Source organism: Scyliorhinus torazame, chromosome 19, assembly GCF_047496885.1.
Source record: "Scyliorhinus torazame isolate Kashiwa2021f chromosome 19, sScyTor2.1, whole genome shotgun sequence".
Classification (NCBI taxonomy): domain Eukaryota; kingdom Metazoa; phylum Chordata; class Chondrichthyes; order Carcharhiniformes; family Scyliorhinidae; genus Scyliorhinus; species Scyliorhinus torazame.
The window spans coordinates 100708197-100732099 of record NC_092725.1 but is presented as its reverse complement, the minus strand read 5'-3'; the positions used below and the strand labels follow the sequence as shown (position 1 = coordinate 100732099).

The 23903-nt window shown below is 45.0% G+C and overlaps 1 protein-coding gene across 2 annotated transcripts in view; it reads right to left on the bottom strand.

Moving 5' to 3' along the window:
- Positions 1 to 825: 825 nt before the first annotated feature.
- Positions 826 to 23903, bottom strand: part of tmtc3 (transmembrane O-mannosyltransferase targeting cadherins 3) — a 104511-nt gene continuing 81433 nt past the window's right edge. For both annotated transcript variants that reach the window (XM_072484931.1, XM_072484932.1), the window contains exons 9-14: positions 19668 to 19788; positions 16325 to 16436; positions 15386 to 15489; positions 8301 to 8470; positions 4563 to 4789; positions 826 to 3507 (exon numbers count right to left, since the gene is read on the bottom strand). In XM_072484931.1, the coding sequence (XP_072341032.1) occupies positions 2678 to 3507; positions 4563 to 4789; positions 8301 to 8470; positions 15386 to 15489; positions 16325 to 16436; positions 19668 to 19788 (1564 nt within the window). In that variant the 3' untranslated portion in view covers positions 826 to 2677. The remainder of the gene's footprint in view (positions 3508 to 4562; positions 4790 to 8300; positions 8471 to 15385; positions 15490 to 16324; positions 16437 to 19667; positions 19789 to 23903) is intronic.

Genomic DNA, 23903 nt, shown 5'->3' with positions numbered 1-23903 from the left:
AATTAACTCTGGGCTTTTACTCCATGAATGCAGAGTGATTCTAGCCTTCTTAGTTTATTTTTAATTTTGCATAATTTGTCTCTATCTTCCACTAGACAATCTCACATTCAGTTTATAATGAGATCCTGCCGTGTCATTTTATGTAATGAGTCAGCTTATCAACAGAGGCAGTTTATTAAGAGAATCTGCAGTGAGCACAGGCAACAAAATGTCTGAACGTGCTTTAAGCCCCTCTGCCACACACGGATGTTACAAATCCAGACTCTTCTGCATCTTCCTCCATCAGTTCCACCAGTTATGGCTGCCGGTATCAATCTGCTTGTTGCAAACACAATGCTTCTCTATTGAAGATATTGGAAACAAGACCAGGGCAGTGGGTCAAATTTTAGATTGCTGCAGCAAAGAGACAGCATCGACATAATGAACCAAATGAACTCCTGCACTGCTTCAAAGAAGCTCTCCTTGAAGCGTGGCAGCATTGACATCAATGACTGGGAGAAGTGTGCTACTGATCGTTCAAAATGGCAACATGTCTATCAAACTTCATCAAGCGTTGAGCCAAAATGTCTTAATGAGGCAGAGCGGTGGCAGAGAAGTAAAGAAAAATAAAAAAAACGCAGCTCTCCGATCCTACAATCTTGTGGGATGCTCTGCCCCATGTCAGAAAACATCCGAGTGTCGAGATGTGGGCCTGTTCAGTCGCATGCAGACCCATGGCAGAAACCCGTGGCCCGAGTAGACACCATCCTCGAAGCGAAGGTCAGCTGATGATGATGACAACCCACATGTACTTCCCCTTTGAGAGAGATTGGCCCAAAGTCACAATTCTCTGAAATTCAATCTTTATTTGCATTCAGGCAGACAAAAAATGCCATCCATTTAGGTGAAGGGTTATACTACTTGTTAGGTGTCAAATAAACACACAGACAAGACATTATTGTGGTCAATATCCAACAGCCTCATTTGAGGGTTTGTTTCTAGTTAGTTATTCGATCCATCAAAAAACTGGTCAATTCCCCATGAACTGAAGTGGCATAACTGTGAATAACAGAAGATAAGTCTGCAGTGCAGGTTCATCAGTGGAATTTTCAACCATACTTAATTATATTCAATTCTTGTGACTACAGCGTTACATACAATCAAGGTGTAAAGGCTGTGACCTGGCTACAGTGAGAATTAGCTTACAATTACACTGTGCAGATTAACACCATGGAAACGGAGTAAAAAAACAAAGTTGACCCAATGCTAAATTTGAGGTAAGTGAATAGAGTATACTTGATTTCTTTTTACATATCGGTACATGATTTGACTCGATATAAGAGAGTAAATATTGTATATATGTCCAACATGGAAAACCACAGCAACACATAGTTCCTGCTAAAATCTGTTGCTTTTTAGTAACATTCATATCAGGAGTGGTTTATCATAACTATGGCAAAGATTCTTTCACCGCCACAGTAACTAACGTTTGTGCATAGAAAATGAAAACCGAGCTTTTGTAAGCACTACACAACACGTGAAGGCAGCAAACATAACAGTCCGTTATATATTATATAAATAAAAGGTTGTGGAAGTGTGCTATAATTTTAGAATTCAGAAGTTCAAATAGTTTGTTTCATTCTTTTTTCATCATTTAAAAAAATGGCCCAGGTTTCAAAATATGCAAGTGTCACGATCACTATCTGTACTGTAAACAGCAGTGCCCCTTCACTACAGCCTCAAAAGATAACTCTGTACTGTTCTGCAAAATTCCGTGCCACTCCTGTGACAACTGGTTGTGATTGCCAATTCATTCTCATCATGGGCAATCTCATGCTGTGCAAGAATACAGCCCAAACTCATTCTGTTTACTAGCCAGAGCAAGAGAGGAGCAGCTTTCACCCAGTCAGTCTGGGTGGGATGCCAACTCAAGCCTCAGGAAGCCTCCTCTGTCCCAGTTTCTGTTTGTCTTTCTTTCTTACGGGTACATTGTGGGCATAATTCATTGCCTGGCGATGGGGGGGGGGGGGAGGAAAGAGAGAGAGAGAGAGAGAGAGAGAGAGAAAGAAGAAGCACTTTCAGCAAAGCACATTTCTGACATGGCATTTATCCACATGTACCTTTCAGAGAGTCACCAAACAATGGTCAAAATGGGGAACACTGTCTCTCAGCCCACAGTCACCAAAGTCGATTGTGGTGCCTCACTGCTGCCTCAAGCGAAACCAGCCAGATTTCAACATGAAACATTCTGATCTACAATCCCCACACATTGAGATTCACTTATTTATTGAAAAATGTGGGAGAGGAAGAACCTGGAAATTGTTTGATCTACTGGACCCATCCAATGTTAAGTTGGCTCGAGAATAACCAAACCCTTGAATTGTGGTGCAGACCTGAAACGCAACATCTTTAACAGAAACTACACTATTTGCTTTGATATGAAAGGCTAATCCTTTTAGTTTATGAAGGTGACTGGAGGTAGGAGCCTTTAAGTTTATTAAATTAATTAGTGTTTAAATTTGTATTCAGAAAAACTACTGGTTTTGTTGGTATTAATAACAATTCCTATTCAAGTTACTTTGCATAAAATAGTTTTTTTCCTGCATGGCAGGAAACTGTAAACCATTGTTGCCACAATAATACAGTCAAGTTAAAAGGACGAGGATCAGACAGATCCTTGGGTTTCACAATTACCCTTCTATTCAACATTCAAAATCCGTTCTATCTCTTCAAGCCGTTTTAAGGCTGCAGCTCGCTTCTTTTCAATCTCTTTGATCTCTTTGTTGGACTTTTTTTTTGTCCGTTTGTTCAGGCCATTTTGGGATTGTTTAGAGTTGCTGGAAAACTCAACGTAACTTTCAGCAGCATCCAATGTTTCAGAAGCTTTTCTCTGTTCACTGCCTTGTCCCTTCAAATTCTCTTTAACAGAGGCTTTATCCTCCACTCGGTTCATTGGGCTGACTGCCGCTGCTGAATGTTCCAACTGGCCTCCGTTGCCCTGAGATGCTATCTTGCTGCGGACGATGCTCAGGTGGCGATGGATGTACTCCTCCTCTGGTGCCAAAGCCAAGGTCTCAGACAGGCAAGCCTCAGCCCTCGCGAGGTCTCTCTCTTCAAAGTACACCACGCACAGGTTGTGCTTCCCCTGAATGTTGGAGGGATCGATCTCCAGAATCCTCTCAAAGCACCTCTTGGCCCCTTTAATATCCTTCTTCTTGTTCATCAGAATATCTCCCTTCAGGATGAGGCCTTTAATGTGATCAGGGTGATGATGTAGCAGGTCAGTCAGGACTGGAAGGGCTTCCAACTCCATTCCAGTCTGTGAATATAACAGTGCCAGGTTAAACAGTGCGCTGCGGAAACCTGGCTGTACCTGGATGGATTTCTTAATCCAGGATTCAGCTTCAACATTCTCCTTGTTGTCCATGGCAAGCATGCCCAGATTGAAGTATCCATTTGCATCTCCAGGCTCCATTTCCACGTAAGTTAAGAAACGTTTCTTTGCCTCAGGCCTCAGGCTAGCTTCACCTGTTAAAACAGAGAAACAGCAAATCATTTACTGCTTTTTAGTTCTGCTCATTTTCTGCACCTCAATTACCTTTCTAACCATATCTTCTTATTAAAACAGTAAAAAATATGTACACGGCCAAACGGTACAAACACTAATTTTGTGTTGGAGAAAAAGGGTACCCTCTCCTCAGTACCAACGTACGGGGAGGGGGGTAGGATACTCTGATTATTAAAACATAAACAGTACAAGCACTAAACTTTGCGCTGGAGAGACCAGGTACCCTCGCCTCTGTACTAACAGAAGGGAAAGGAAGGGGATGTGGTGGAGAGAGAGGGGGAAGGAGGGTGGTGGGGAGAGCCCAATAGGACACTGCCTGAATTATCTATGGAGGCAGAAAAACAAAAGAACCTTCAATTATGATGTGCCAGATTACGGGAGTCCCCCAGAGGGGATGAGGGGCGACACAGTGTCAGGCACGAGTGAGCCCTGCACCCCACTGCAGAGAGTCTCATGTGCAAACTAAATTCCTGTGAGAAGCACCCAACTGCAACTAAACCTCGGTCTCGTTTGACGAAACGGAATTGTATTGAATATAATTCAGTCGATTCATGTCTCCTGACAACATTCACTTAATATTTGCAGCACCGGAACAGGCCATTCAGCCCAGCTGGTCCATGCCAGTGCTTACGTTCCATACAACACACTCCCCACCCCTTTCGATCTAACACCATTAACATAACTCTCTATTCCTTTCTCTCTTGTACTTATCAAGTTTCCTCTGAAATACATCTATGCTATTCACCTCAACCGCTCCATGTGTTAGCGAGTTCCTCATTCTGACCACTCTCCAGGTAAAGCAATTTCTCATCCATTCCCCAATAAATTTATGAATCATAGTTTTACCCTCAGTGCACAAATAAACACTTCCTCTACACTCCGATTTAACAAATAGCATCTTGTTAAATCTCAACAGATCTGGAGGAGAAAGACTGAAATGAGCCTTAGCATTATTACATGGGTTTTTACATTCTGCACATGGCCTGACTAAGGGAAAGGTTGGGTTTTACTTTACCTGATTCTTGCATTAGCAGGCCAGAGTTAAACAGTGCCAGTTTGTGACTAGAACTGATTTCTAGAGCTTGGTTGAAATGTTTCAAAGCTTCAGATGGATCCTTGAGCTCAATGTAAACAATCGCCAAATTGTACCAGAGGTCAGCATTGGTCTTATCCAGTTCCAAGGCCCTTATGTAGGCATCCCTGGCCTCCAGAGGCCTGTCCATCTTCAGAAGTAACTCACCCCTGAGAATCAAGCATCAAGAATTTATCAAACTTTGCAATGATGAATTTCAAATGATGCATTAAATAATCCTGCTGCCCTGAGCGGTGACGATAAAGGGAAAGAAACCTTGCATTTACATAGCACCTTCCACAACCTCAGGAGGTCCTGAAATGTTTTACAGCCATGGATTTGCTTTTGACACACAATCAATGTTGTAATGCAGGCAAGGCCACAGCCAAATTGTGCAAAGGAAGATCCCACAAACAGCTATGTGACAATGACTATATGATACATTTAATGTTGACTGAGTGATAATCTTTGGCTCAAGACACAGGAGAATTCTCTTGTTCTTCCCCAAATAGTGTCACAAGGTCTTTTGCGTCCACCAGAAAGGGCAAATGAGATCTTGGTTTCGTGTCTCCTCTGAAAGATGTCATTTTCAACAAGGCAGCGCCACCTCAGTACTGCATCGGGTATGTCAACCTACATTATGTGGTCAAGTCTCTGTAGTGGAGCTGGAACATAATCTTTTGAGTCAGAGGAATAGCTGAGGAATAATTTATTATGGTTTGTGGAATTATCTCCAGAAGCTAGCTGACAGAGCCTTTAATATGTTATTCTGAGCTCAGTGACAACTGATGGTGACCCACGTGTCTGGATGGGATGGACCGAATGACATTGGTGGTCCTATCATCCGTTTTCATACATTGGTTTGTAAGTTTCATAGAAAATATTCTGCTCCCTAACCAATCTGACACTACCTGGTTAACCAGTACATCTACTCTTCAAATGGATTATGTAGTAGTGATTTGCCCAAGGACAGGTCCTGTTAATACTAACTGGTAGTATATATATTGGAGGACTAATACAGCAGTTTGTGTTTTACCACCAGCAAGTTTATCCCACATCCAACTTGGCAGAGATACAAACTCATACAATTGCTCCACAGCAACTGTTCCAGCTGTGTCTATTTATACTCTTTGGAGGTTGAGCCAATAACCATTACCCGTCTTTAATAAGACAATTAGTGTAACAATGTAATTGTCACAGCATGCACTTGCTAATACACTGACAGATCCTTTTTTCACTTCTCCAAGACTTGCCATCGAGCACTTTCATCTTCAGTTGCACACAGGAGTCTCCCATTTCAAGTTGTCTAACACCATCATTCTTTTTCTCCCTTTTGGTCTACGTCCAGCTAACCTTCCTTCAATCACCTCCTTCATCAAGTTTTCATGCCTTGGACTATGGACCAATTGCCTTTTCTCCATGACATTCACCAAGAATGTTTCTCCCTTCACCATCCTGAGAATTTCCTTATTGCTCTCGTCTTATCTCCAACTGACCTACTCCATCATTCTCCAGAACCACTTTTCACAACTTCCTTGACTTTGGATTAAATAGTGCATACAAAGTAGTTGTTCAACTCCAAGAATTTTTTTAAAAGTAGAAACAAGATGTTGAACTTTTGCCAGCAGTGAAATTCAAGTCTGCAGCATACATGAAAGATTATATTATCAAATGACAGCACATTGTTCGATCATAAGTAGCTTTAGATTTCTCGGAAATCACAAAAGCCTCTGAAGCATCAAATGCTGTCCACTGTGACAATACAGACCCGCATCTATGAAAGGAAAAATATTTGGAACAATAGGTATCCACAATTGTGTGATAAATAGAAAGGTCTTAAGCTGTTGTATTCATTTGGGTTTTTACCCATACCTTCACTGATTGTAATTTAGAATTCCTTTTCCTTGTTGTAGAAGGGACTTTAGTTGGCAGATTAGTTGCCTTAATACCCTGTATTCATTTAAACCAGCTGTTTGACTATATTTCATGGAAATAGGCACTTGGCAAAGCATGATGGATATTTAGCCTTATTTCAGTCAAAAAGTTCTGTATGAAATAGTCAGAAGGTCATACAATGTAAACAAGTGTACAGCTGCACATTGTTTTGCTGACAGCAGACAATTATTATTTTTCTTAGGCAAGGGACCCAAGACCTGTTATTAAAATCTAACTCCAGCCTGCTCATCTTTCTGTCTCTTGCTAATCCAAAGAATGCTTTCTGTCCCAGATATTGCTTACTGTATCAGACTGTGGTCTCTCCAACCCCCACAAACTTCATGTTTAATTAAAGGACCTTTGGCGAAAACTCGAAGTGCTGACTTTTAATTCCTTCAACACTTGTTAAAACATTTTCTCTACATTTGAACACATTTTTTGAAACAATTTTTTGAACGCAAAGCTCTATTGGTACTGTGCTTGTAACATGTATGAAGCACATCCATCTTAAACTCTAGCATAGTTTGCCCCCTTAATCTAATCAGATCATTTCAAGAAGCCTCTCTTACATTGGACATACATTAATAGAAATGACTGGACTCTCAATTCAGAGAACACAACTTTGAATCCCACAATAGCAGTTGTGATAATTTGAATTCAGTTTTGTCAAACTGCAGTGAAAACCCAACTGGCTCACTAATGACCCTGAGGGAAGGAAATGTCACCCTTACCCAGTCAGGCCTATACATGACAACAATATGATTGATGCTTAACTTCTCTCTGGAGTATCTTAACAAGCCTCAGTTGTATCAAATTGCTTTCAGTGGTTCAGGTAGGCAGCCCACTACCACCACCTTCTCAAGGCAATTGGGGATGGTCATAAACAGCATTCCCAGCAATGCACACATCACAAAAATGAAACAAAAAATAAAGAAATAGGAATAGGCAAAGAAATGATCAAACAGAAGAGGAGGAGGAGGTTTTGTTGGGAGCAGGGAAAAATATCCCCTCTGAGAAGTAAGACATTAACTACAGGTCCTAGATCTAAAACAATTGGGAAAGGATCCATGGGGGAGATGGAAATCTTTTTTCACTTAGAATTGTAGGCACCTGGATCACTCGCTCTGTATTTTTAAAAGAATTTAGAGTACTCAATTAATTTTTTCCAATTAAGGGGCAATTTAGCATGGCCAATTCACCTACGCTGCACATCTTTATTGGACAGGGTGAGACCCACCCAAACACGGGGAGAATGTGCAAACTCCACATGGATAGTGACCCAGAGCCAGGATTGAACCTGGGACCTCGGCGCCGTGAGGCAGCAATGATAACCACTGTGCCACCGTGCTGACCTCACTCACTCTGCATAAGTGGTGAATATGATTCCATAATTTTAATAGGGAGTCGGACCGATACTTAATGATGATGAACTTACTGGGTTACAGACACAAACTGGAAACTAAGCACAGCTGCTCTTTAAAGGGCCAACATAGACACAATGGACCAAATTGGGGCTGGTTTAGCACACTGGGCTAAATCGCTGGCTTTTAAAGCAGACCAAGGCAGGCCAGCAGCACGGTTTGATTCCCGTACCAGCTTCCCCGAACAGGTGCCGGAATATGGCGTCTAGGGGCTTTTCACAGTAACTTCATTGAAGCCTACTCGTGACAATAAGCGATTTTCATTTCATTTCATTTTCATTTCAAATAGCCTCCTTCTGTATTGCAAGTTTCAATGATTTTATACCTGTTTATGTACGCCTGTTTAAAATCAGGTCTCATGCTGATGGCTTGACGATATAGTTGATCAGCTTCCTCCAAACGAGATTCATTTCCTCGAATCAAATTTGCAAGATTGATGTAAACATTTAGATGATTGGGTGCGACGCGTGCTGCATACTTCTTTCCTGGTATAACCTTTTCCAAAAAAGAAAATGTGCAAATGTCCACACTGAGCCAGATGTCAACTGCGTAGTAAGTTGCGAAGCATTCAATACGTTTCCAACAAAAATGAGAGAACATGAAATTTTTGATTTGGAAATTGGTTGGGAGATAGAAGACAAGAGTGGGAATTAAGTGTAAATTATTCCGATTGGTGAGATATGACAAGTGGGGGTTATGGGGCCTCATCTCATCACCATATTTACCAATGACTAACTAGGATGAAGTAATGGTGAGTTGAATATCCAAGCTTTCTGACAACACTAAAAGGGAAGGAGAGCAAGAAGTGCAGAGTCACAAAAGGAGAAACAGATTGAGTGGGTGTCAAAAACTATGACAAGTGGAGTTCAACGTGGGAAAGTGTGGAATGAGATAATCACATTTCAACACAAGACAAAATCGGATTACTTTCAAAACAATGAGAAACTAGAAACTGTAGAGGAGCAGACGGATTTGGGAGACCCTGAAAACTAGTAGATATAGAATGCAATGGTAAAAGCTAATGGAATGTTGGCCTTTATTACAAGAAGCCTGGCATAAAGTTATACGGTCAGTCTTTGTCACAAGACCCCATCTGGGAAATTGGTTTTGGGCACTGTATTTTTGAAAAAATGGACTGATATTTGATGGGGTACATCATGGTTTCAATTAGAATGATCTCAAGGCTGAAAGGATTAAGTTATGAAGACAAATTATACTAATTTAGCATGTACTTCCTTGAGATTAAAGGGTGAACTGATCTTGGAGATTCAAATGTTAAAATAATTTGATGGGTGGGTACAAAGAAACTATTTCCTCCGATAGGGAAATCAAGATTAAGGCAACATAACTTTAAACATTAATGGCCAAGCCATTCAAAGCTAAAAAAAATAAGGCAGCACTTTGTCACACAGAGGGTGTCAGGAGTATGGAACTCTCTGCCCTAAAGGGCTGTGGATGCCGGGGGTACAATTAGAGCTGGTAGACTGAGATTTATATTAGGTGAGGTGAAGCCCATCAAGGGACAAGGAACAAAGGCAGCAAAATGGAGTTGAGATTCAAGTCAACCATGGCCTAATTCAATGAAAGATCATCTCTGAGGGGGCTGACTGGCCCACTCTTGACCCTAAGATTCTAATAAAAATAGTTTTGTAGAGGTTTGTTAAGACCCGATAATTGTTAAGCTGACGTAATTAACTATTGCTTAGCCAATTGTATATAAATAAAATGCAGTAAAAAATTAACTTCCAATGTCCCTCACATTTCTGAATTGGGTTATGAAACTACAAAATCCTGACTTCCGGTTGCGGTGATGCCTTGCTAGCCGCACGTTTCGGCGGCTCCAGCTCCGACGGACCTTCGGGCTCTTTTAAGAGCCCCAACGGGAAATTTTCGGGCGACGCAACCCGGTGTAGGGTGAGCGAATAGGGAGTCCCCCCCCAACGAAAGAGGAAAATATCGGCGGCGGCGGCTGCAGCGCGAGGAATCGTCGACGAAAGGGGCAGAAAGGGAGAAGAGAAGATGGCGGCGGAGAAAGCCCAGGCGGCATGGGGGCCCGAGCAAGACGAATTTCTGAGACGGTGTGTGGAGCTACTAAAGAAGGAGGTGCTAACCCCGATGCTACAGGCAATTGAGGGGCTCAAGGAGGCACAAAGGACCCAGGACAGAGCTCCGCGTGGTGGAGCAGAAGGTGACGGATAATGAGGACGAGATCCTGGGCCTGGCGGTCAAAACACAGATGCACGAGGCATCCATAAAAAGTGTATTGAAAGGATTGAGGCCCTAGAAAACAGGGTGCGAAGGAAGAACCTTCGGATACTGGGTCTCCCTGAGGGAGTGGAAGGAGCGGACTGTGGAGCTTATGTAAGTACGATGCTAAGCTCATTGATGGGAGCTGAGGCCCCTGCGGGCCCCTTGGAGGTGGAGTGGGCACATCGGATCCCGGCGAGAAGGCCAAAAGCGGGAGAACCACCCAGGGCGACAATCGTGCGATTTCACCGCCTTAAAGATAGAGAAGAGGTCCTGAGATGGGCTAAAAAGGTGCGGAGTAGCAGATGGGAGAATGCAGTGGTACGGATGTACCAGGATTGGAGTGCGGAGGTGGCGAGAAGGAGGGCGAGTTTTAACCGAGACAAGGAGGTGTTACACAAAAAGAAGGTGAAGTTCGGGATGCTGCAGCCGGCACGACTATGGGTCACGTACCAGGAGAGACACTATTATTTCGATACGGCGGAAGAAGCATGGACCTTTATTAAAGAGGAGAAATTGGATCGGAACTGAGGGACTGATACTGTAGGGAATGTTATTGTTATTGTTGATGTAAATAGAGAAGTAAATTGGGATGGGGGGACACCATGAAATGTGGGCGCCGGTGAGGGGGAAAAGAAGGGACATAGGCGGAGAATGAGGAATGGGAGGGGGAGACGAAAGGGAGCTGCGCCACAAGAGGCGGGTCAGATAAAGGGATGTTCCCGCGCCAGAAAGATTATGGCGGGAAGACAGGCGCAAGGCGGATGGGAGTTCCCCACACGGGGGGGGTCAAGGAGTGGGCAGGAGTAGCCGGGGTCAGTTGAAGTCAGCTGACTTGCGGAAGTAATATGGGGCGAGCAATCACGCTAGAAAGGGATCTGGGGGGGGGGGGGGGACACAACTGGGTTGCTGCTGCGGAAATCAAAAAGGAAATGGCTAAAGAGTGGGTGGACGGGGATGGAATGCGACGCCTGGGGAGCGAGTGGGAGCGCGGAGGCGGGATATGGGACTGGCCTAGAGAAGGTGATGGCTAGTCGACACGGGAGGGGGGCAGGTAGCCCCCTAGTGAGGCTGATCACGTGGAACGTGAGAGGCCTGAACGGACCGATTAAAAGGGCCCGAGTGCTCGCGCACTTGAAAGGACTAAGGGCAGACGTGGCTATGCTCCAAGAGACGCACCTGAAGGTGGCGGACCAAGTTAGGTTAAGGAAAGGATGGGTGGGACAGGTGTTCCACTCAGGACTAGATGCAAAGAATAGAGGGGTGGCCATATTGGTGGGGAAACGGGTAGCATTTGAAGCAAAGAGCATCGTAGCAGATAGCGGAGGTAGATATGTAATGGTGAGTGGCAGGCTGGAGGGAATGGAGGTCGTGTTGGTTAATGTATATGCCCCGAATTGGGACGATGCGGGATTTATGAGACGGATGCTGGGTCGTATACCGGACCTGGAGGTAGGAAACTTGATATTGGGAGGGGACTTCAATACCGTGCTGGACCCAGGGCTAGATAGATCCAGATCAAAGACCGGAAGAAGGCCGGCAGCGGCCAAGGTGCTCAAGGGGTTTATGGACCAAATGGGGGGAGTGGATCCATGGCGATTTCTTAGACCGAGGGCCAGGGAGTTCTCCTTCTTCTCCCATGTCCATAAAGTGTACTCCCGGATAGATTTTTTTGTTCTGGGAAGGTCGTTGATCTCTAGGGTGGAAGAAGCTGAATACTCAGCCATAGCGGTTTCGGACCATGCCCCACACTGGGTGGACCTGGAACTAGGAGAGGAAAGGGAGCAGATTCTGGCGATTAGATGTGGGATTGATGGCGGACGAGGGAGTATGTGGAAGAGTGCGGGGGTGTATTGAGAGATACCTGGAGGTCAATGACGACGAGGAGGTCCGTGTGGGAGTGGTATGGGAAGCACTAAAAGCGGTGGTCAGAGGAGAGCTGATCTCCATTGGGGGCCACAAAGGGAAAACAGAGGCCAAGGAAAGGGAAAGATTACTGGGGGAGATTTTAAGGGTGGATAGGGAATTTGCAGAGACCCCGGAGGAGGGACTGTACAGGGAGAGGAGACGACTCCAGACGGGGTTTGACCTCCTGACCACCAGAAAGACGGAGGTGCTGTGGAGGAAGGCACAGGGGAGGAGGTATGAATATGGGGAAAAGGCTAGTCGCCTGCTGGCTCATCAGTTGCGAAAGAGGACAGCGGCGAGGGAGATAGGGGGAATTAGAGACGAAAAGGGAGCCACGGTGCAGAGAGCAGGGAAGATAAACGAGGTGTTCAAGACATTTTATGAGGGACTGTATAGGTCTCAACCCCCAGAGGGAGAGGAGGGAATGCGGCAGTTCCTGGATCAATTGAGGTTCCTGAGGGTGGAGGAGCAGGAGGTGGAAGGCCTGGGGGCACCGATTGGGGTGGACGAGGTTATTAAGGGGCTGGGGAACATGCAAGCAGGGAAGGCTCCGGGACCAGACGGGTTCCCGGTGGAATTTTATAGAAAATACGTGGACTTGTTGGCCCCGTTGTTGGTGAGGACGTTCAATGAGGCCAGGGAAGGAGGGACTTTACCCCCGACAATGTCGGAGGTGACGATATCGCTAATCCTGAAGAGGGATAAAGATCCGTTGCAGTGCGGGTCCTATAGACCTATTTCATTATTGAATGTGGACGCCAAATTGCTGGCAAAGGTACTGGCATCGAGGATAGAGGACTGTGTCCCGGGGGTGGTGCACGAAGACCAGACAGGGTTCGTAAAGGGGAGACAACTGAATGTCAACGTGCGACGACTATTAGGGGTGATAATGATGCCCCCAGTGGAGGGGGAGGCAGAGATAGTGGCGGCAATGGATGCAGAGAAGGCATTTGATAGGGTGGAGTGGGAGTATTTATGGGAGGTGTTAAGGAGCTTTGGGTTTGGGAACGGGTTTATTAGCTGGGTCAAACTTCTTTATGGGGCCCCAACGGCAAGTGTAGTCACGGGTCGGCAAAGATCGGAGTATTTCCGATTATATAGGGGAACGAGACAGGGATGCCCGCTATCTTCACTGTTGTTCGCGTTGGCAATTGAACCTCTGGCCATGGCGTTGAGAGACTCCAGGAAATGGAGAGGGGTGATTAGAGGGGGAGAAGAACACCGAGTCTCGCTATACGCGGATGACCTACTGTTGTATGTGTCGGACCCAGCGGGGGGGATGATAGAGGTTATGCGGATGTTGAGGGAGTTCGGAGATTTCTCGGGATATAGGCTTAACATGGGGAAGAGTGAACTACTCGTGATACACCCAGGGGACCAGAGTAGAGAGATAGAAGGCCTGCCTCTAAGGAAAGTGGAAAGAAACTTCCGATACCTGGGGATTCAGATCTCTAGGAGTTGGGGAACCTTGCACAGACTTAATCTGACACGATTGGTAGCACAAATGGAGGAGGACTTCAAGAGGTGGGACATGCAGCCTCTGTCGTTGGTGGGCAGAGTGCAGGCAATTAAGATGATGGTCCTCCCGAGGTTCTTATTTGTATTTCAATGTCTCCCTATACTAATCACTAAGACCTTTTTTTAAAAAATAGACAGGAGCATCACGAGCTTCGTGTGGGCAGGGAAAGTCCCGAGGGTAAGGAGGGGGTTCCTACAACATAGCAGGGACAGAGGAGGATTGGCGCTACCGAATTTGGGCGACTACTATTGGGCCGCCAATGTGGCGATGATTCGTAAATGGATGATGGAGGGAGAGGGAGCGGCGTGGAAAAGACTGGAGAGAAAGTCCTGTAAAGGGACGAGCTTAGAGGCGCTGGTGACGGCGCCGCTACCGCTCTCACCAAAAAAGTTTACCACGAACCCGGTGGTGGTGGCAACATTGAATATCTGGGGACAATGGAGGCGACAGAGAGGTGTGCGGGGAGCCCTGGTGGAGTCCCCAATCAGGAACAACCATAGGTTTGCCCCAGGAAGAATGGATGGAGGATTTCAGAGCTGGCACCAGTTGGGAATTAGGAGGGTGGGAGATTTATTTATAGATGGGACGTTTGCGAGCTTGGGAGCATTGGAGGAAAAGTATAAGTTGCCCCGGGGAAACTTCCTTAGATATATGCAGGTGAGGGCGTTCACAAGACAACAGGCGAGGGAATTTCCGCTGCTCCCGGTACAGGGGATTCAGGGCAGAGTGCTTTCGGGGGTGTGGGTCGGAGAGGGCAAGGTGTCAGAGATATACCGAGAGATGAGGGAAGAGGGGGAGGAGGGGGAGGAGTTGGTGGGCGAACTAAAAGGAAAGTGGGAAGAAGAGCTAGGGGAGGAGATAGAGGAGGGTATGTGGGCTGATGCCCTAAGCAGGGTAAATTCCTCTTCCTCGTGCGCCAGGCTTAGCCTGATTCAATTCAAGGTGCTACATAGAACACACATAACGGGAGCAAGACTGAGCAGGTTCTTTGGAGTGGAGGACAAGTGTGGGAGGTGCGGCGGAAGCCCGGCAAACCACGCACATATGTTTTGGTCGTGCCCGGCACTGGAGGGGTATTGGAAGGGAGTGACGGGAGTGATTTCTAAGGTGGTGAAGGCCCGGGTCAAACCAGGCTGGGGGCTAGCTCTATTTGGAGTTGCGGATGAGCCGGGAGTGCAGGAGGCGAAAGAGGCCGGCGTTGTGGCCTTTGCGTCCCTAGTAGCCCGGCGTAGGATTCTACTCATGTAGAAGGAGGCGAAACCCCCCGGACTGGATGCCTGGGTAAACGATATGGCAGGGTTCATAAAACTGGAGTGGATAAAGTTTGCCCTGAGAGGATCGGCTCAAGGGTTCACCAGGCGGTGGCAGCCATTTCTCGACTACCTAGGGGAACGTTAGAGGGAAGACAGATGACCAGCAGCAGCAACCCGGGGGGGGGTGGAAGTTTTAGTTTATGTTAAACAATTAGATTACCATGTTGATTAGCCATTTGTTTATTGTTAAACTTTCTTTACTGTTATGTTTGATCTGTAAAGGGAAAAAATTTTGATCGAAAAAATTCCAATAAAACATATTTTTAAAAAAAAGAAACTACAAAATCCTGCAATATCAGCTTGGAGTGACGAGGCCTTTTATTCCTGGAGCTATCTAAAGAAAATTAGTCTCCATTATGTGACTCACCTAACGCAAACCAATTTGACAGAAGATCTACTTCAATTTGTAAAAGCTCAACATACCTGCGGCATAAGTGATTTTGCGAGCATGTAGGCATCTTCTGCTTCTTTGGTTTTGTTCAGATTTTTATAGGTTCTTCCAACATTCATATGGGCCCCAATATCGTCTTTGCAATATTAACAGGAAACAATAAAGCACAGTATCGTGTTAGCAAAACTAATCCAATGTTCTACTGTCTTTCCACTTATTCAACCTGAAATTCATCAAAAGTATTACTCATATATCTCACAGAGAAGCTTCTCAGTTCAAGTGACACTAATGCATCCTGGACCTTCCAGCAATTCTGAATATTGCCATTCTAGTGGCACCAGCCCTGAAATATGAGCAACAATGAGCGACAGCCGGACACATTCCAGCTCCCAAAATAATAGATCAGGAAACAGAAAAACAACCAGCCTTAAATATAGCATGTGCAATGAAGGAACGCCCTTGGAACATATGGTTATTTGTAGTGAACTTGGGACCTGTTTCAGATGTTTTATTAATACAGATGGAAAAAGAAACAAATATCACACCATTGCCTATTAGGTTTATTTGCTAACATTTTACCTTAACTTTTCATCTGATATTACTTCATGCATTTATGAATATTTATTTGACTACCTAATGGTGTATCTGAAATCAGATTTTTGGCAATACACAAATCTGGTTCTATTTTGCCCTACAAACCTCTATGTATGGCCTCTGTGCAAGAATCGGGTTAGAGTTGCATTGCGTGTGCTGAAGCAAAACACAAAAAAAAAATCCCAATAATAATCACACATGTTTGCAGCGTGCAAGTGTACACTTAATGGGCCATGTGTTCAATCAGCCTAGCCAACGTCAACTTAAGTTGTACAAGATCCAAACTCTCATTTCCTATCTCAAGTCAACAATCACCAGAAGGGATACACCCATGTCAAACTGCACAAATATAATTCAACTAATCGAGATTGTGTTACCTGGTTGAACCCTTGTGGCTTGAATGAAGTACTTCAAAGCTTTCCCATAGTTATGCTCATTTTCCAAAGCATGTCCCACGTTGTTCCAAAGTTTTGCATTGTTTTTATTGACCTTTAATTTGAAAAATTGCATAATCACAGCATTGGGAGCAGAACTACCGAAGGAAGCCATATCCCTGTACATCTACTTTTAAAAAGCCAAACACCAAACCATATATATTACCAATATCTCCTTTAATACCTGAACCTTTATAAAATGGTTGAGCCAGAATTAAAATGTTACATCTAGTTCCAGTAACCACACTTTAGGGAGGATCTGAGGGTCCTTGTGAGGGTGAAGAGATTCACTAGAATAGTTCCAGGATTGAGGGGATTTTGGTGAAAAGATTTGGATGGAGAAGCAACTCCTTGGAGCAAAGAGGTTTTGGGGGATATTTGATACAGGTATACAAGATTATGATAGGTTTAGTGAAGGTAGGCAAAGGAAGACTGTTCCCATTAGTTGATGGTGCAAGGACTGGTGGTGACATGAATTTAAGGTTTTGGGCAAAAGATGCAGGCAGGCAATGAAGAACTGTTTTATTCAGTGAGTGGTATTGACTTGAACTCTCTGCCTCTACGAGGGTGGTGGAAGTGGAGAAGATGAATAACTTCAAAAGGAAAGTGAGTGGGAAATTGAGGGAAATCAGTTTGCAGGACTGGGGATAGAGCAGAAGAACGAGGATAACTGGATTGCTCTACAGAGAGCCGGCATCAACTCAATGGGCCGAATGGCCTCCTTCCGTTTCGTAATAACTCCAAAATTATTGACTCCTTTCCCCAAATCTCCCCATAAATGTGTGGTTCAATATTGAAGAGCTGAAACACGTAAATGAGGCCAACAGTTAACATTTATCAACTGGACTCTGAACCTCTGAAGATTACAATCACTTTCTGAATCAAAATTCACAGAATCATAGAATGCTACCGTGCAGAAAGATGCTATTCATCCCACTGTGCATGTGCTTGCTCTTTGATGTAGCTTTCTAATTAGTCACACTCCCTTCCTCCTTCCCCTTAACCTCAAGGATGTTTACCTTTCCAAGTACTTAACCTATTCTCCTTTGAATGTTGACAAGTGAACCTTTCAACATCTTGTCACGCAGTACAGTCGAGATCACAATAACTCTGTGTTGAAAACAAATCCTCACGTCACCTCAGGTTCTTCTGCCAATCACTTTAAATCTGTGTTCTCTGGTGACTGGCCCTTCTGCCCCTGGAAACAGTTTCTCTTTATTTACTCTATTTGAACAATACACGATTTTGAACACCTCTGCCAAATCCCACTTAACCTTCTCTGCTCTAATGAAAGCAACGCCAGCTTCTCCAGTCATCCACATAAATCCGTCATCCCTGCCACCATTCTAGTAAACCTCCTCTGTACTCTCGCCAAGGCCTTGACATTCTTCCTAAAATGCAGCGGCAAAATAGATATAATACCAATATAACCAGCACCGTACATAGATACATAGAAGATAGGAAGAGGCCTTTTGGTCCATCAGGCCTGTTCCGCCATCACAATCATGGCTGATCATTCATTTCAATAGCCTAATCCTGCTTTCTCCCCATAGCCTTTGATCCCATTCTCCCTAAATGCTATATCCAGCCACCTCTTGAATATATTCAAAACTACATAAAGATTTAGCATAATATCTCTGCTTCTAAATTCTAAGGGGAGGATCCGATTCATTCTTTTTAAAGACTTCACAACTTGTCTTGCCACCATTTGATGGCATACAAAATCAAAATTAAAGTCATTTTCCAATGTAACTTTTTAGTAGAAATTGGCTGCATCTTTGGTGATATTTAATTCCAATCTGTCATGTTTAACCTCAGTGCGAAAAAAATTCATTAAAATAAATCATTTTATGCAAAAATACGAATTAAATTAAAAAACAATAATCTATGCAACCCCCACCTCTCGAAACAAGCCCCCCGACCCCCCCCCCATTTGCTCTATCCGTCCCCCTCTACCAGCTAACAGTAACTAATTCCTTGAAATACAATATAAATGGTTGCCATCGCCGGTAGAACACATCAATTGAACCCCTCGTGGAACATTTTACCTTCTCAAGGTGCCAAAACTCCATTAAGTTACCTAGCCACGTCGCGGCTCTAGGTGGCGTCGCCAGCCTCCAACTCATCAAGACACGCCTCCGAGCAACCAAAGGCGAAGACAAGGACATCTGTCCTCGCTCTCATCCACAGGTCCAGCTCGTCTGAAACCCCAAATATAGTCACTAAAGGACAGGGCTCCACTCAAGGTTCAGGATCACCGACATGGTGCCGAAAAAAAGAAACCCCAAAACCCGCAAGCTTGGGACAGGACCAGAACATGTGTGTGTGATTAGTGGGCCCCCTCAAACTGCGCTCACACCTATCCTCAGCTCCCACAAAAATAAGACTCATTCTGGCTTTAGTAAGGTGCACCTTAAACACTACCTTAAACTGGATGAGGCTCAGCCTCACCACGATGATGAAGCGTTCATCCTGCGAAGGGCCTCACTCCACACCTCCTCCCCCAACATAGGGCCCAGCTCCTTTTCCCATTTGGTCTTTACCCCTTCCACTAAGACCAGATCCTCCCCCATAATCCATCCATATATGCCGGACTAACTACCCTCCGACCCCGAATGGAAAGGATCCGCTCCAGCATGGATGATGGCACCTGGAATGTCGGAAACATCCGTCGAATAAGATTTTGCATCTGGAGGTACCTAAATGAATCAGAGCCCGAGAGCTCCAACGTCCCTTTCAGTTCTTCCAGGCTGGCAAAAAGCCCCTCCTGGAATAAATCATTCACGCTCTCCAGCCCCCCCCCAAATGTAGCATCCAAGTTTGCCGGTTCAAATGAGTGGTTCACACAATTGGGGGGCAGCCTTGACACTGACACCAGCTTGAAATGCTGATGGAGTTGCCTCCATATTTTTAAAGTGGAGACAACAACCGGGTTTGACAAGTTTTCTGCCAGAGCAAAAGACAGAGATGCCGTCACCAGTGCCCCCAAACCCTCTAAAGGTCGCAGACTCCAACCCCACCCAGGTAGACCCCAGGTTCCCACACCACCTCAACACCTTCTCCACGTTGGCAACTGAGTAATAAAATATCAGATTTGGCAGCTTGAGGAGATAAAAGTAAAGATGCTCTTTGAAAGGAGACACCTTTGACAGTCAAGTGAAGTACTCTCCCAACAGCTTTGAAAAAAAACACACAAATTAACTGGAAAATGTACACAATCTTCTTCACAATGGCTTACTTCATAAGCATAACTCCTCATTCTGTTCCAAATAAAATCTGATCATACCTTCAGGCCAGACATGAACAGTGTGTACTCTGACTCCCAATCCCAATTTCGGTAAATCGTTTTGCTGGTATGGGCAACTAGCAGAATCGTCAAACCAATCCATGACAGCTTCTTTAGGTTCCTAACAAAAGAAGATATTAAGAAAATGGGTCAATGAATTGACAAACTTACCTGTAGCATTTTAAAGTAGCATAGAAACTTTCAATTCATGCCCATTTTAAACCCAAGTGCAGCACTAAAAGAAGATATGGTTAGTTAAAGTAGAGTGGGAAGAGGACTGGGTGGAGAATAAACAAGTTGGGTCAAATGGCCTGTCCCTGTGCTGTAAAAACTATGCAACATTCCAAACCCAATGCACCAACTCTGACGCATCTACGATTCAGAAAATAATGATCCTGACAACGGCTGGTAAACTATGCACATCTCTGCAATGTTGAAAATGCTTTAATAATTGAGTGCATGCTCTAGATGTAATCAAGAGCAGCCGACACTAATTTGAAAAGGTTAGGGTGCCTGTGGGATGGGGACAGAAAAGTGTAGAAGAGAATAACTACAATGTTTTTTTTTTAAAATTGAGAGCGCCCAATTAATTTTTTTCAATTAAGGGGCAATTTAATGTGGCCAATCCACTTACCCTGCACATCTTTGGGTTGTGGGGGTGAAACCCACACAGACACAGGGAGAATGGGCAAACCCCACACGGGTGGTGACCCAGAGGCGGGCTTGAACCTGGGACCTCGGCGCCATGAGGCAGCAGTGCTAACCACTGCGCCATCGTGCTACCCTCGAATAGCTATAATGTTACATGTATTTTGTGAATGAACCTATTTTGAGAGTAGTTTTTGACTTTTGCTTACTGGTTGCACAGCTCTGAATGATAATCGAAAAACCAAGTGGTTGCCATGATAAAGTCCATTCTACTTTTGTAGGAAGCTGAGTGAGTGGGCAACATTCAGCTCAATCTCTAATTTGGTTTGATCTTCGCAATGTTGATAATGACACACTAATCAGGCAAGCCTACACTCCGACTCTGTATTTTTAAGGCATTGAGGTCTTTGGGGTCAGCACATCCATTGTTCCATTTTCAGTTGAAAACAAACATTTATGGCAAATTCCATGATGAGGATGTGATCCCAAGAACCGAGAAATTCTTGCTTGGCTGTGGTTTTACAGGTACAGCAAGTAACGAGGAAAGCGAAAAGATGTTACCGTTTGTTGCAAGGGGAATTGATCACAAAAGTAGGGAGGTTATGTTTCAGTTCTATCGGCCTTAGTGAGACCACACTCAGCTCCTGGCCTCGTTACAGCCTTAGTTCAAACATGGACAAAGGAGCCAAATGTTAGAGGCGAGGTGAAAGTGACTGGCCTTGCCATCAAGGCGGCATTTGACCGAGTATGGCATCAAGGAACCCTAGCTAAACTGGAGTCAATGGGAATCAGAGGGGAAACTCTCCGCTTGTTGTCTTTGCATCAGTATTCACCAAAGAGAAGGAATTGGTAGATGTTGAGTCTGGAGAAGGGTGTTTAGATAGCCTGGGTCACATTGAGATCCAAAAAGACGAGGTGTTGGGCATCTTGAAAAATATTACGGTAGATAAGTCCCCAGGGCCTGATGGGATCTACCCCAGAATACTGAAGGAGGCAAGAAGAGAAATTGTTGAGGCCTTGATAGAAATCTTTGGATCCTCACTGTCTTCAGGTGATGTCCCGGAGGACTGGAGAATAGCCAATGTTGTTCCTTTGTTTAAGAAGGGTAGCAAGGATAATCCAGGGCACTACAAGTCGGTGAGCCTTACGTCACTGGTAGGGAAATTACTGGAGAGAATTCTTCGAGACAGGATCTACTCCCATTTGGAAGCAAATGGACGTATTAGTGAGAGGCAGCGCGGTTTTGTGAAGGGGAGGTCGTGTCTCACTAACTTGATAAAGTTTTTCAAGGAGGTCACAAAGATGATTGATGCAGGTAGCGCAGTGGATGTTGTCTATATGGACTTCAGTAAGGCCTTTGACAAGGTCCCTCCTGGCAGACTGGTACAAAAGGTGAAGTCACACGAGATCAGAGGTGAGCTGGCAAGATGGATACAGAACTGGCTAGGTCATAGAAGACAGAGAGTAGCAATGGAAGGGTGCTTTTCTGATTGGAGAGCTATGACTAGTGGTGTTCCGCAGGGATCAGTGCTGGGACCGTTGCTGTTTGTAGTATATATAAATGATTTGGAGGAAAATGTAACTGGTCTGATTAGTAAGTTTGCAGACGACACAAAGGTAGGTGGAATTGCAGATAGTGATGAGGACTGTCAGAGGACACAGCAGGATTTAGATCGTTTAGAGACTTGGGCGGAGAGATGGCAGATGGAGTTTAATCCGGACAAATGAGAGGTAATGCATTTTGGAAGGTCTAATGCAGGCAGAGAATATACAGTGAATGGTAGAACCCTCAAGAGTATTGACAATCAGAGATATCTAGAGGTGTACAGGTCCACAGGTCACTGAAAGGGGCAACACAGGTGGAGAAAGTAGTCAAGTAGGCATATGGCATGCTTGCCTTCATTGGCCGGGGCATTGAGTATAAAAATTGACAAGTCATGTTGCAGCTGTATAGAACCTTAGTTAGGCCACACTTGGAGTATAGTGTTCAATTCTGGTCGCCGCACAACCAGAAGGATGTGGAAGCTTTAGAGAGGCTGCTGAAGAGATTTACCAGAATGTTGCCTGGTATGGAGGGCATTAGCTATGAGGAGAGATTGAATAAACTCGGTTTGTTCTCACTGGAACAACGGAGGTTGAGGGGCGACCTGATAGAGGTCTACAATATTATAAGGGGCATAGATTGGGTGGATAGTCAGAGACTTTTTCCCAGGGTAGAGGGGTCAATTACTAGGGGGCATAGGTTTAAGGTGCGAGGGGCAATGTTTAGAGGAGATGTACGAGGCAAGTTTTTTTACACAGAGGGTAGTGGGTGCCTGGAACTCGCTGCCGGAGGTGGTGGAAGCAGGGACGATAGTGATGTTTAAGGGGCATTTTGACAAATACATGAATAGGATGGGAAAGGGGGATATGGACCCCGGAAGTGTAGAAGAGTTTAGTTTAGACGGGCAGCATGGTCGGCACAGGCTTGGAGGGCCGAAGGGCCTGTTCCTGTGCTGTACTTTTCTTTGTTCTTTGTGGTTGGAGTCATACCTGGCACAAAGGAAGATGGTTGTGGTGGTTGGAGGTCAATCATCTCAACTCCAGGACATCACTGCTGGAGTTCCTCAGGGTAGTGTCTTAGGCCTAACCATCTTCAGCTGCTTCATCAATCACCTCCCTTCCATCTTAAGGTCAGAAGTGGGGATGTTTGCAGACGACTGCGCAATGCTCAGCACCGTTGGTGACTCCTCAGATAATGAAGCAGTCCATGTCCAAAAGAAGCAAGACCTGGACAATATCCAGGCTTGGACTGACAAGTGGCAAGTTACATTCATGCCACATAAGTGTCAGGCAATGACCATCTCCTACAAGAGAGGATCTAACCACCGCCCCATGACATTCAATGGCATTAACATCGCTGATCCCCCACAATCAACATCCTGGGGGTTACCATTGATCAGAAACTGAACTAGTTAGCCACATTAATACTGTGGCTACCAGCGCAGGTCAAAGACTAGGAATCCTACGGCGAGTAACTCAGCTCCTGACCCCCCAAAGCTTGTCCACCATCTACAAGGCACAAGTCAGGAGTGTAATGGAATACTCTCCACTTGCTTGGATGAGTGCAACTCCAACAACACTCAAGAAGCTCAATGCCATTCAGGACAAAGCAGCCCACTTGATTGCTCCCCCTTTCACAAACATTCAGACCCTTCACCACCAATGAACAGTTGCAGCCATGTGTACCATCTTCAGGATGCACTGCAGCAACTCACCAATGTTCCTTAGACAACACCTTCCAACCCCACAAATACTACCATCTAGAAGGACAAGAGCAGCAGATACCAGGAAACCCCGCCACCTGAAGGTTCCCCTCCAAGTCACTCACCACCTTGACTTGGAAATAGATTGCCGCTCCTTCACTGTCACTGGGCCAAATCCTGGAACTGTCTCCCCAACAGCACAGTGGGTGCACCTACACCTCAGGGACTGCAGTGGTTCAAGAAGGCAACTCACTACCACCTACTGAAGGGCAACTGGGGATGGGCAATAAATGCTGGCCTAACCAGTGATATCACATCCCGTAAATGAATTTAAAAAAACATC